General features: G+C 35.1%; 1 protein-coding gene across 1 annotated transcript in view; it reads right to left on the bottom strand.

Annotated features, from left to right (window-relative positions):
- The window catches only part of Fmr1nb (FMR1 neighbor), a 53742-nt gene that overhangs the window by 18522 nt on the left and 22230 nt on the right, over positions 1–12990 (bottom strand). Inside the window, exon 5 of the mRNA XM_077794012.1 lies at positions 2373–2518. Coding sequence (XP_077650138.1) covers positions 2373–2518 — 146 coding nt within the window. The remainder of the gene's footprint in view (positions 1–2372; positions 2519–12990) is intronic.

A 12990-nucleotide genomic window follows, 5' to 3' on the forward strand; every position in this document is an offset into this window, starting at 1 on the left:
GGCTTGGAACATAGCAGGAGTTCAATGAATGTTTGTTGAATGAATAAGTAACAATCCCAGGTAAACTTGAGTCCTATACATTTCAAAAATAGAAAATGAATTATTTAAAAAGTTATTTTTTAAAAAAGTGATCAATGGTGTATATCACAACTCAACTATTTTCTTTGAAAAGGAAAACAGTAAGATAACAATAGTATTTAGTACTGGATAGTAGGAATACAGATGATTTTTTTCTTTCTCCTACATATCCTTATTTATCAACTTTTCCATAATGAATCTGTATTATTTTAACAGTGGGAAAACAATGTTATAAATTATAAAATAAAAAGAACCAATCTACTCCAAAATATTTTCTTTTCCTTAAAATATACAGAATATCACATATAGTAAATATAATCACCATCATTTTCCCCTCACTTTGATGGAAGTAAATAATATGAAGTCTTTACCCTTACTTAGCATTAAAACAAGTATATGTTGATAACCCAAGTTGCAAAAATCAATATCAAGGACCTGAAATGCCACCAGTGCTTTACATATTTTTTTAAATTCCGTAGAAACTATTTTTAATAAAAGCAACTTGGATCTGGTTTGATGCATAAAAACAAAATTATCAATTTTATTTAACATTTAAAAGTAAACATGGCAAAACAAGAACAATTTTTTTTGTATAAATGCACCATCAGGTTTGGATGACTGGGAGAGTCACCTTTTGCTCTGGAAGATTTGCATTCATTTCAACGGGAAAATAATGCTATGGAAGAAAAGTAAAGCAGTGTTAAAGAACTTGAATTAACTAGTACACATACATCCCACTCCATTCTTAAGGAAAATGTCTACCAAAATTCTTAAACTCTATATATTAAATGTTATAATTAACTGCTATATTTAAAGTTTTTCAGTACATCATCTTATGTTACTGTGAGACATAGAGACAAAAGAGAGCACAGCAAAAACCATTACAGAGATGATTTCTGAAAAACAAAGTTAACTTCCATGCTTCATTGAATGGCATACAGAAAATCAAGTTTTATTAGTGAAGTTATAGTGCCATATAGGTGCATGCTGTGATCTTGTACATACTGGCAAAATGCTGGTATTAATAATAATATACATATATTATTATTATATATTTACATATTGCCTTAAGTAAATAATATATATCCACATACACATATATCATACCTTCTATAAGAATTTCTTTTGTCATTTTTCTATTCATCTTATCCAAACTTTTCATTTTATAGATTTGTAATCTGGGGCCCAGGATAATTAAGGGACTTACCCCAGTTTACATTATAAATAATGGCAGAAATGAGACTAAAGCCTGAGTCTCCTTGTTAATCAAAACTCTGTACTTTGTAACTGAGACTAGGAACTAATATCCTAAATTTGAGTTGCATGCTGCAATTTTCAAAGCATTTTCTCATACATTATATTGTTTAAGTTACATAAAAATCTCAGCTGACAGTTTTAAAGAATTGAAAGATTGCCTAGCAAGGTGGTGCATGCCTGTAATCTCATCGGCTCAGGAGGCTGAAGCAGGGGGAGCAGGAGTTCAAAACCAGCCTCAGCAACAGCGAGGCACTAAGCAATTCAGTGAGACCCTGTGTCTAAATAAAATAAAAAATAGGGCTGGGATGTGACTCAGTGGTTAAGCACCCCAGTACCAAAAAAAAAAAAAAGAGAGAGTTGAAAAATTCAACTTAATTGCTCATGGAAATACCATTTGTTAACAACCAACTCCTGACTCACAGTCCAGTACTTTAGTCCCTCTTTTCTCACTTTATTCTTACTTGGCCCTTCACAGTTATCTGGGGAGAAGGAGACCCAGGCTAATGTTAGGGAATCTGTAAGCCTATAAAAGGGAGGCCCAAGTAATCTGCATATGATTCTGTGATCCCTCTCTCAACCTATACTGCATTTTACATGTTTTGAGAGAAGATACCTGAGACTAATAGCTAAGTTTTAAGATATGAACCCAGGTCTGTCATAATCCTGTGGTCATACTCCTTCTTCTGGATACGTGGTGATATGGTCAACATACTTTAAGGACTATGGCCATGATTGTTTAGCAAGGGTATGTATCATGGGCCTTAGAGTCAGAGCAGGCAGATTCCATTTCTTTGCTCTCTCTGAAGGACTGAAATATGCATACCAAATAATTCCCAATAATTTGGCATATCTTGTATCCACTTTCTTACCATCTAAATATCACTAGTGATAATGTCACTGCAGAAGCTGACCCTCTTGCAGCCCAAACATTTGTGGGATAAAAATGTTGGGCAAACCAAAATGATGGTAGAAATAGAAAATTCACAAGAATCAGAGATTGAGTGCTTCAACTTTATGTCCTACTATGAATTGATTACCTTTGGTCTCCTGTTCCTTCTCATCACCTTCCTCATCTTCCATTGCTGTCCCTAACATTTCAGCATCAGACTTCAGTTTGTTTCTTTGTTTCTTAAGACCCTTCAACATTCTGTTGACCTTCTTTCGTAAAGGATTGGCCCATTTGCTGTAATATGAAAAGCTCAATTAAAATCATATTTCTCAGGGGCTGGGTTGTGGCTCAGTGGCAGAGGGCTTGCCTAGCATTTGTGAAGCACGTGGTTTATGTCTCTGCACCACATATAAATAAACAAAATAAAGGTCAACTAAAAAGTTAAAAAAAAACATTTCTCAACAGTGGTAGAAGAATCATAGATGGTTATAAGGAAAAGGATATTTGCCAAAATAATTCTTTACCCGTTCCCACCTGATTTTTTAACTCATTACATTTAATAAATCTGATAGGAGTAATATACTTGGCTCATTCATATTTATTGTTGTAACTATCATTATTACTCTATATACCATAATTTTGATTATTTGATCCTCCACAAGAGGAATATTATTCTGCTTCCTTCTACTGACATCAATGTTACCCACCCTTAAATACCCAGCTTAGATATTTTCTTGCCTAAGAAGCTTTCCCTTTCACTCCTAGTCTAAAGAAATTCTTCCTTCCCATGACCTTCAAAACTAAATAGTAATGGCTCCTATTATATTAATATTTGTTTTTTTCAAAGCACTTTCTCTTACTATTGATGTCATTTGGTATTCAGAACCATACTCCCTTAATCATACTCCCTTGCGTTTGTGTGGCCAGAGAGTGAAAGGCCACTTGAGACTCTACTATATGCCAAGACTTTGCCTAGGTACCTTATATATTTGATCTCATTTAATCTCACAATAACTCTAGAAACTATGTAGCAAATTTCCTATTTTGCAAATGATTAAACTGGGTCTTAGAGAGGTAAGATAACTCACCCAAGGTCACACATAGCTAGTACATGGAGATACTAGGACATAATTATGTTCGTCTACAGGCTCTTTCCATAGAATCATACCACAGTGTCATCTGACAATAGTTAAAAACAGGTAGGGTAGCTTACCTATGTGCTAAAACTTCCATGTGCATGATCTCATTTAATCCTCATAATGACTTTATGGCAGGTACTATTTATCATCCCCATTTTTCAGATGGGAAAATTAAGGTACCAGTAAGTAAAGCAATTTGCCCAAGTTAGCCAAACTACTATGGAGCTAAGAATCAAATGTAACCAAATGCAGTGGTTCAAACCTGTAATTCCAGCAGCTCTGGAGGCTGAGGCAGAAGAATTGCAAGTTCAAGGTCAGCCTCAGCAACTTAGGGAGGCCCTAAGAAACTTAGAGAGACCCTATCTCTAAATAAAATACAAAAAAAGGGCTGAGGATGTTTCTCAGTGGTTAAGCACCCCTGGGTTCAATCCCAAGTACCAAAAAATAAAATCAAATCTAGATCTGCCTAAATCTAAAATACAATTTCTCCCCCCAACCCCATGCTAAACTTTCTCTTTCTCCTCTTGGAGCTTGTTAATCTTTAGGCTGAAATCTTACCTTACGTGTTTTTATGCTTTACAGAGGAAATGTAAACATTAGACTTCTGCCAGTAAAACTTAGTTGATCATTGTTTACAGAGTTTTCACTTTCTAAGGAACTAAACATAAGCAAAGGAGAAAAAAAATGGAAATGTTCATGACAGAGGTAAGGTGGGAACCCCCCCAAAAAATGATTTGCCTATAATATTATGAAGAGGTAATAAGAGATAAATAATAATCCTATCTTCAGCTCAGTGTTAAGTAGCATACAGAAAAGAATATCCAGACTCTAACAGTACTACTTAGCTATAAAAAACAACCAGGTTCTGATCACATGGAGCCTGCAGGTAGATAAGCCTGCCTTTGAAATGATGACTCTCAAGGTATTACTCACTTTTCTCCCCTAAAACTGCATTACTAGGTTGTCACTGAGCTGCATTTGATAAGAAAGATATGGAGAGAAGAAACACCTTTTTCTCAATTAATCATAAAAATGTCTCCAAACATAAATGAAATAGTGAATGAAAGCCAAAAATATATTTATATGATTTATTTGTGGCTTCTTTATGTTGCCATTTTGTTGACTATAGTCTTGAAAAATAATAACCACAGCAATGTCACAGTTCTCGGTCCTTTGAGGCCACATATATTTCAGAACACACAATTTTTGAAGTTTTAGAAAGGTAATGTGGCATGATACACTAAATATTACATGTCACTCCATGGGGTCTGGGAAGTAACTCATAATCAATAATAATAATGTTTCTACAATGAAATATATGTATATTCACTCTTAAGAATTAAGTAATGACTACAAAGAATCACAGGTCAAATCAGATCAGGTTTTGCTGCTAAATTATTAGGGAAAATATTTAGTTTTATAGAACTTTTTGAAATTCAGAATTTTAGATAAGAAATTATGATTTAGATAAGAAATTCAGTCTACTACTGACTTTAATGTATCTTCCCATAATTAAAATGACCAGATTTTCTTTATATATAGGTTATTTTTTTAAATTTATTTTTAGTTGTCAATGGACCTTTGTTTTATTTATTTGTATGTGGTGCTGAGAATTGAACCCAGTGCCTCACACATGCTAGGCAAGCACTCCTGCCACTGAGCCACAACCCCAGCCCTATACATAGGTTTTATTTTAAATTTTATGTGTACATCTCACTTTGATTAACAAAGAAAAACACAACAGAGTCTTATTACTTCAAAACCCTTTGTGCTGCTGGGCACGATAATGCATGCTTGTAATTCCAGTGACTTGGGAGGCTAAGGTAGGAAGATCGCAAGTTCAAAGCCAGTCTCAGCAATTTAGCAAGGCCATAAGCAACTTAGCAAGAACCTATGTCTAAATTAAAAAAAAAAAAAAAACTAAAAGGGCTGGGGATGTGGCTCAATGGTTGAGAGCCCCTGGGTTCAATTCTCAGTACAAAAACAAACAAACAGGGCTGGGGATGTAGCTCAAGTGGTAGCACGCTCACCTGACATGTCCTGACATGTACGGGGTGCTGGGTTCAATCCTCAGCACCACATAAAAATAAATAAAGATGTTGTGTCCACCAAAAATTAAAAAATAAATATTAAAAAAATATTTAAAAAATAAACAAAAAACCTTTGTACTGACTTGTCTTGGTTTCAGCAGACTTGGTTTTAGGTTCAGAATATTCCCAAGGTCACTTCCGTAGAACCTAGTCATAAAACTAACATCCATTACTGAGATCCTAAAATCTAATGAGAATGCCAAAGGGATAAGGTACGGTGAAAAGATTTGGCCTGTGTTCTACAGGTGTTCTCATAAAAAATGTCCTATAGGATAGTTACTATACTCACACTTGAATAGTATAGGTTAACTTACTGCACACTCCTAAATATTAGATGCATAAAATTAAATAACACATAGGAGCTGTCCTCATGAAGTATAAAATTTAGAATGGAAGGCAGATGTATGGGCTGATAATTATATTGCATTGAGATAAGTCCAACTAGAGGTAAGTAGAGAATGGTAGGAGACAAACAGAAAGATACCTAACCCAGTGTGGGAAGGTCTGGGATGAGCTTCCTAGAAAAGGTGACATATAAGCTAGGGCCTGAACTCTGAGTGGAGTAAACCAAATAAGGAAGAGTAGAGGTAGGGAGATGCATAAGGGCATTTCAAAGAGTGGGTTCATTGTATGAAACACTCAACATGGTAAGGAAGCATGTTGTCTGTGAACCTCAGGTAGAGGGCTGTCACTGTGAAAACTAAGTGAGCCCACTGGGAATATCTAGTGATACAGATCTACAAATCTGTAGGACTTATTTTCCTCTCTAGGAGTTCCCAGGAACCCAGATCTAATAGCAGAGAAATGGTATAGATTTGGTTTCAGTGAAATGGTGGTGGGAGGCGCTAGAAAGAATGGTTTGAAGTAACAGTTGGCTGGATACAAGAAAGCAGATGATGTTAGATGTCAGATAAGGGAAAAACAGTTAAAGAGACTAGAGTTCCTAGTGAATTAAAGAACAGGTGCAGCAAGAGTAAAGCAACAAGACAAAAGTACCTATTGTCAAAGAGTAAGATTTTGAAGTTTAAGATTTCAGAGGTTCAATTTTTGGTGAATGGCAATGTTCAATATATGGACATGAAAATGGGGAGCCAATGATGAGCTCAGAATACATTCAACAAAATTGAATACATTAGGGAACTCTGAGACTAGAGCCTCAGACAGCTTATAACATGGACAGCGAGGATACAGAAATATATGATCAGACAGAAAAGAACACAATGCCTAGAAAGTGTCTGGATCAATTAGGAGCCCATAAACATTTATGGAATAAATGGATGAATGAAGAGTTTAACTAGAGAAAGTCTAATGCAGTTCCAAATAGGCTGCCTATCAGATTCATTTAGGAGCCTTAAAATGCACAAATTTCAGGAGAACACCTCAGACTGACTAAATCAGAATGTCTAGGGTACAGCCTAGGAGTCTGTTTTGTTAAATATTCCCAAGGTCACTTCCATAGAAGCTATTTACCAGATTTTGAGAAACACCAGTCTACTGGGTTGATTTTTATTTTTGTTTATTTACTTTTTGCAAAGGGAGTCTCACCAAGTTGCCCAGACTTCCATCAATTCCTGGGCTCAAGCAATCCTCTTGCCTCAGCCTTCCAAGTAGCTGGGATCACTGACACACACCACTGTGCCTGGCTAGTGGGTTGATAATTTTACATGATTCTTAAATTTTAATTCATCAATATAAATATAAATCCTTTAAGATGATTAAAAGCATACTGTCAATTTTATGAATAGGAAACAATTTAATTTGCTATTTGCAAATTCACAAAGATAAGCAGAAAATCCACAGAAACAACTAATTATATTATTACAATCAATATTTATTGATTTGCCTACTACATGGTCTAGAAGCCAGGGGTTGTCAATGTTTAATGTAAACAAGAAGCACTTGTTAAAAAAACAGACTGCTGGGTCCCACCCCCAAATTTCTGATTCAGTAGATATGAAATGGGTTCTAAGAACATAATTTTAAAAAAAATTCCCAGGGGATGCTGATGATGCTGATTCAGAGACTCCAATTTGAGAATCACAACTCTAGACTCAGAGTATGAGGCCTGGTCCTCAAGGAAGTCATAAATTAGCCAGAGAAAGAAAACAACTCACAGGAAGTAAAGGATAATTATGTGCTAAGTTCTGTGGATTAGAACACAAATGCAGAAAGAGATTCAAGGAGAGAGAAAACACTGGAGCAGTAGAAAAACACTTCACAGAGGAGTTGTGGCAGCTGCAATTTTAAGAACAGAAAGAATTCAAGGAAGTGAAGAGGATAAAGAAGAATAATCCTAAGAAATAGGAGCAACATGGGCAAAAGAATAGAGGCAAGTATAAACCATGGTTTATTCCAAGAAAAGTAAAGATTTTCCCCATCCATGATGGTGTCTTTACTTTTCTTGGAATACACCAGGGGTTGTTCATGCATAGAATGTTAGAATATATATATTATTTGTGTATAGAATGTTAGAATATATTATTGGCATTATAGAATTGTCTAATATAGATGGCTTTGAAAGCCACAGTTCTTTGACATGAAGCAAGAAGAGGTTGTTATGTTTTAATCTATACTTTTTCTCCTATAGTAGAAAAAGTAAAGAACTTAATAAAAAGTTGGGTTGGAACTGCTTGCTGTATCACTAGGTAATCCTTTAAAATATTTATTCACACTGGAGTATCTAATTGTTTTTGGTGTTGGGAGATAGAACACAGAGCCTCTTGCAAGTTAAGCACACACTCTATCACTGAGCTACCTCCACAGTCTCTCATTATGCATTCTTGAACAAGAGGCTAAACTCCCCTGCACCTCTCAGTTTTGAAGGTCAAATAAGACAATGTGTATGAAAACCCTACACAAACTTGAAAAGGCCAAACATATGCTAATTGTTTTTAATCTGCACTTCTCCTGTGTACTGTGACTTACTATCTTGTATATTAGAATATATCCCTTATTAGACAATATGTCCTTTGAGATCAGACCATGATCTAATTCACCACTTTGTCCCCCACAATACCTAATATGAGGCCTAGAATGCAGGCATTCTTGAATGAAAATGCATTGGAAGTTATTGAACAACATCATGAAATTAAATACTACTACTTTATAAAGATGAATCTGAGAGGACATTGCAGGATGGACCAGTAATACAGATTAGTGATCCGGGTCCAGATTAGTAATATATATGTCCAAACTGGCTTGGCAAACAGGCTTACTCATCCCCCCTTTACCTAAAGCAAGACCATACATTCTTGGTTAAGTACCAGGAAACATCTCCAGGCCTGCCTCCTAGCCATTCAAGTTCCTAACCCATCCTAGACAAAAGTTACTCACTGGATTGGATATACATACCCTCCTCAGTTATCAAACTCTTTGCACTGTAGATGCTAGCTTTGGTTTCCCCTTTGCTCTTCTCCTGAAACCACTTTACCAGGACAGAGAGAGCATATAAGGCCTGGACTGTACTAAATGTGACAATAAAATGGAAGAAGAGGGGCTGGGGTTGTGGTTCAGCAGTAGAGTGCTTGCCTACTGGGTTTGATCTTCAGCACCACATAAAAATAAATAAATAAAATAAAGGTATTTACAACTACAATTAGAAAATAAATATTTTAAAAAATAAAATGGGAGAAGAGGCAAATACCAGACCTATTCAAAAGGAAAAAAAAATGACAGGAAGGCTAGGCAAACAGAATATATATTGAGGCCAAAGGAAAAGAAATAGGAACAGATGACTCCAAAGTTATAACCTGTGAAACTAAAGAAATCAGTGAGATTTCAAGAGGAAATAATCTGGGAGAAAAGGAAGATGAGTTCACTTTTGCATGTGTTGCATTTAGGGTGCTGAAAAAATTTGTAATTCCCAAGAGCAGCTGGAAATATGGAATAAGTAAAAGTGAAGACTTCAGGATTCAGATTTTAAGAGACATTCACCCAAAGAATCTCAGAATATGATTATTTGGAAAGGACCTTGGAAATTCTGTAATTCAATTCTCCAGTTTTATTAGAAAATCGATATGTAAATAGTTTCAGCTTATCTATGAAATTGGAGCGAAAGCAGAATTAGAACACAGATCTTAAAATGTTCTTTCTATTACATCTTCTTATAAATGAGAGCAAAGATTTGGAAAACAACCACAGTTGCAAGGGGAAGAAGACCACACTGAAATGGATCAGAATAGTAAGGCATAATGAATTCCAAGGGAGGATAGCTCAAGAAGGGAACAGTCAATGATGTATTATTTGACAAAAAAGGTCAAGTTGAACAGGAATTCAGCAAAAAGGCCACTGCATTCTGCAATAAAGTTTTTAGTTACTTGGCAAGACACTGTTCTTTTCAATAATACCTTCTGTTTCAGAATTCTCTAAAATGCTGCCCTGGGAGACCTTGCATAGGAATACCTAAGTCATATAATCCACATATAATAAAGTTCTCTTATTATTTTAATAACTAAATTAGCTTGAACAGAGTCCAAGAAGAACTGGCTTTATACATATTTCAAATCTATAGTGACGTTAGAAGAGCATTTGAGTTCACTCACATTCTCATCTGACATAATTTTATCAAAGTACTTAGAGCATAGTCATATTTTTAAAATTTATAGATTTTATTTCCTTTCTCTAAATTAATATATGTATAATCCTAGGAACTTCAAACTTTCCAGCAGTTGGCTAATTACTGGATAAGCTTTTCAAAAGAGCTTTACTGGGGCTGGGGTTATGGCTCAGCAGCAGAGTGCTCTAGTATATTCGAGGTGCTGGGTTTGATCTTCAGCACCACAATAAATAAATAAATAAAATGAAAGGTATTGTGTTCAACTACAACTAAAATAATTAAGAAAAACATTACTAATTATGTTATACAATATAATAAAACATACAAATATGGGCTTTCAAAAATGTAAATGTCTATTTTGTTAAATTCAATGGGTGATGATTTTAGGCAATTTTTAACACATTTATTCCCAATTCTTTAACTCCCATTCTAAGAAAATAAGTGGCAGTAAGACTATGTGCAAAATGAAGACCATATTATAATACAGAGAATCATGCAACAGGATTTGTCTAAACATAAAAATTTTCAATAATAACCATCTGGAAAGTAGCAACATTGAAAGTATAATAGAGAATATGTTTTTTACATCACCTGTGTATCAGATAATCAACAATCTTATAAAAATGGCTTTTTCTTAGTTGGCAAAATATAGTTTTCAATTTTTAGATTTAGTTCTGAAATTTCATAATTCAGAGTTACAAATTCAATCTCACAGAAAGAACAACATGAAAATGCATTTCATCTGAATTTAATAAATATTTTTCTCATCTTACCTAAGTTATGTAAATGTTCAAGTATCCTATCACTATTTAATATGCAGTTGTTTAACTGGCAGTTGAACACAGACTTAAACTTTAAGAACAGAAAAAGATTATAAAGTAAATTTAGCCCTTGAAGCCACCATCACTGGCATTCTATTACTGTAATGCAAACAATTCAGCTACCCTCCTCCTCTCTCTCCCTAGAACCCCCCTCCTATGCTTCCTTTTGTCCCCATCAACTTGATCTTTTCCCTCCTTCTCCTCTAAATAAGTCTTAAGCACATCAATGATACTTAAACCTAATGATGCTTCTGATCCCTATTAATGAGGATAAAAATAGATCTTCCATAACCTTGAGGATGCAATGAACTTCAAAACACATCTAATATGCAAGTTTAGTAAGACTACCTGTAGCAAATACTGGTTTTTCACTTATGCTCTCCCCTCCCTTGTTGTTCATGTGCAACCATTTCAAGCTAGCTTGAATTTTTTTGTGCACCTGGTTCATACAACATCTAAGTTCAAGTCTAGCAAAAGTAAATTAGAGATTCAGCTATAGATTATTCCAGGGAAAATGTTAAACCACCTCTTCTTAGAAATGATAAACAGTGCAGGGAACAGTGGTGGATGCCTGTAATCTGAGAGAATGGAGAGGCTGAGGTAGGTGAATCACAAGTTTGAGGCCAGCCTCAGCAACTTAGATGTACCCTGTCTCAAAAGGGGGAGGGAGACTGGGGACACAGCTCAGTGGTAAAGCATCCCTGTATTCAATTCTGAGTACAAAAAAAAAAAAAAAAGAAAAGAAAAATGGAAGAAATGACAAGCAGTTAAGGAAACGAGATCAAATCTATCTGTAGGTAATGAATTCTATGGAAAGAGTCTTTGTCCTCCCTTTAAAAACTCATCATGTACAACCATAAGAATGGAATCCTAATTATAATAAGTTATACTCTATGTATGTATAATATGTCAAAATATACTCTACTGTCTTGTGTATATAAAAAGAGCAAATTTAAAAAAAAAAACACCTCAAATGGCACCTCTACCATGGAACCTGCCCTGCCCTCTCCCACTGACCCTGCTCCCCACTGCTTCAAACCTTTTATAAGTTATTTCTAGCACTCTTTTCATTCCTTAATTATATTCTACTTTATGTTGTTAATTAAATGTGTCATATTTGAGATTTGTTTTAGGATGATTTTAAGATCCTTAAAAGTAGGGCCTATAAGATGTTCCTGTATCCTCCATCTATCTAGCACAAGTAAATACTGAATGGATCATAGTCAACTGAGGAAAGCATGAATGAGGCACCAAAAGAATGAAGTACATTTGGCTCTGGGGAGTGATCATCCTTTTCACCTGAACTGCTTTCACTTCTTCTACTTGAATAGATTACTTCTAATTGTTCACATCCCCAACTTTGCCAGATGTTAGTTCCTTAGGTAGTCTATAAAAAAAGTCACTATCAAAATTGCAGAAGTGGGGGAATGTCAAACCTTCTATGTTTTTGCTTGCAACTGAAGGCTAAGAGAGAATTCCTCAAGGAATTCTCAAGTATTTAATGTATTAAGACAGAACCCAGAAGGAAGAACATAAGGATAACTTCCAATGCAGAAAAAGCAAAAGATTCTTAGAGAAAAGGCCAGTATCATGTTACTGCAGATCTGTATTTGGCTTTTAGTTCCAGTGATTTAGATAAACAACTGTATTTGGCTTCTTTCTTTTCCTTCTTAGATTGCTACATATTGATTTTACTGCTGTATCTATTTCCCTTTTATAGAATCATTTATTTTTTTCTTCTCTAATAGTTTGTTTACCTCCTTATTCTTTGAAATGGAGAACAGAAAGTGAGTTAATCAGAGCTTTCTAAGGTGATATTTTGTCCCCCAAAAGGGGAGTTAGCAGCCTTTGGTATCTATTTAGCTCCTTACCTGGTATCAGGAATGGGATTTCCATTCTCACACAATTATTGTCCTTGCTTCTAAAATCAGCTTACCAGGAAAAGCTGACAGTGTCCCATCCACCCTCTACCATTGTTCCTGGAAACTCAGCTAAATATCAAGCCAAAAGTGACCACTGGCCCTGGGGCTAGCTTAGGATGATAGCATATTGGTCTCACACAAAAGAGTAAAGTAAATAAAACATAGAGCAAAACACATGGTGTTCAATCCACTTACATATTCACTATTCATGTTTCTCAAATATATATATTACATAGAAA

This window comes from Urocitellus parryii, chromosome X, assembly GCF_045843805.1.
Source record: "Urocitellus parryii isolate mUroPar1 chromosome X, mUroPar1.hap1, whole genome shotgun sequence".
Classification (NCBI taxonomy): domain Eukaryota; kingdom Metazoa; phylum Chordata; class Mammalia; order Rodentia; family Sciuridae; genus Urocitellus; species Urocitellus parryii.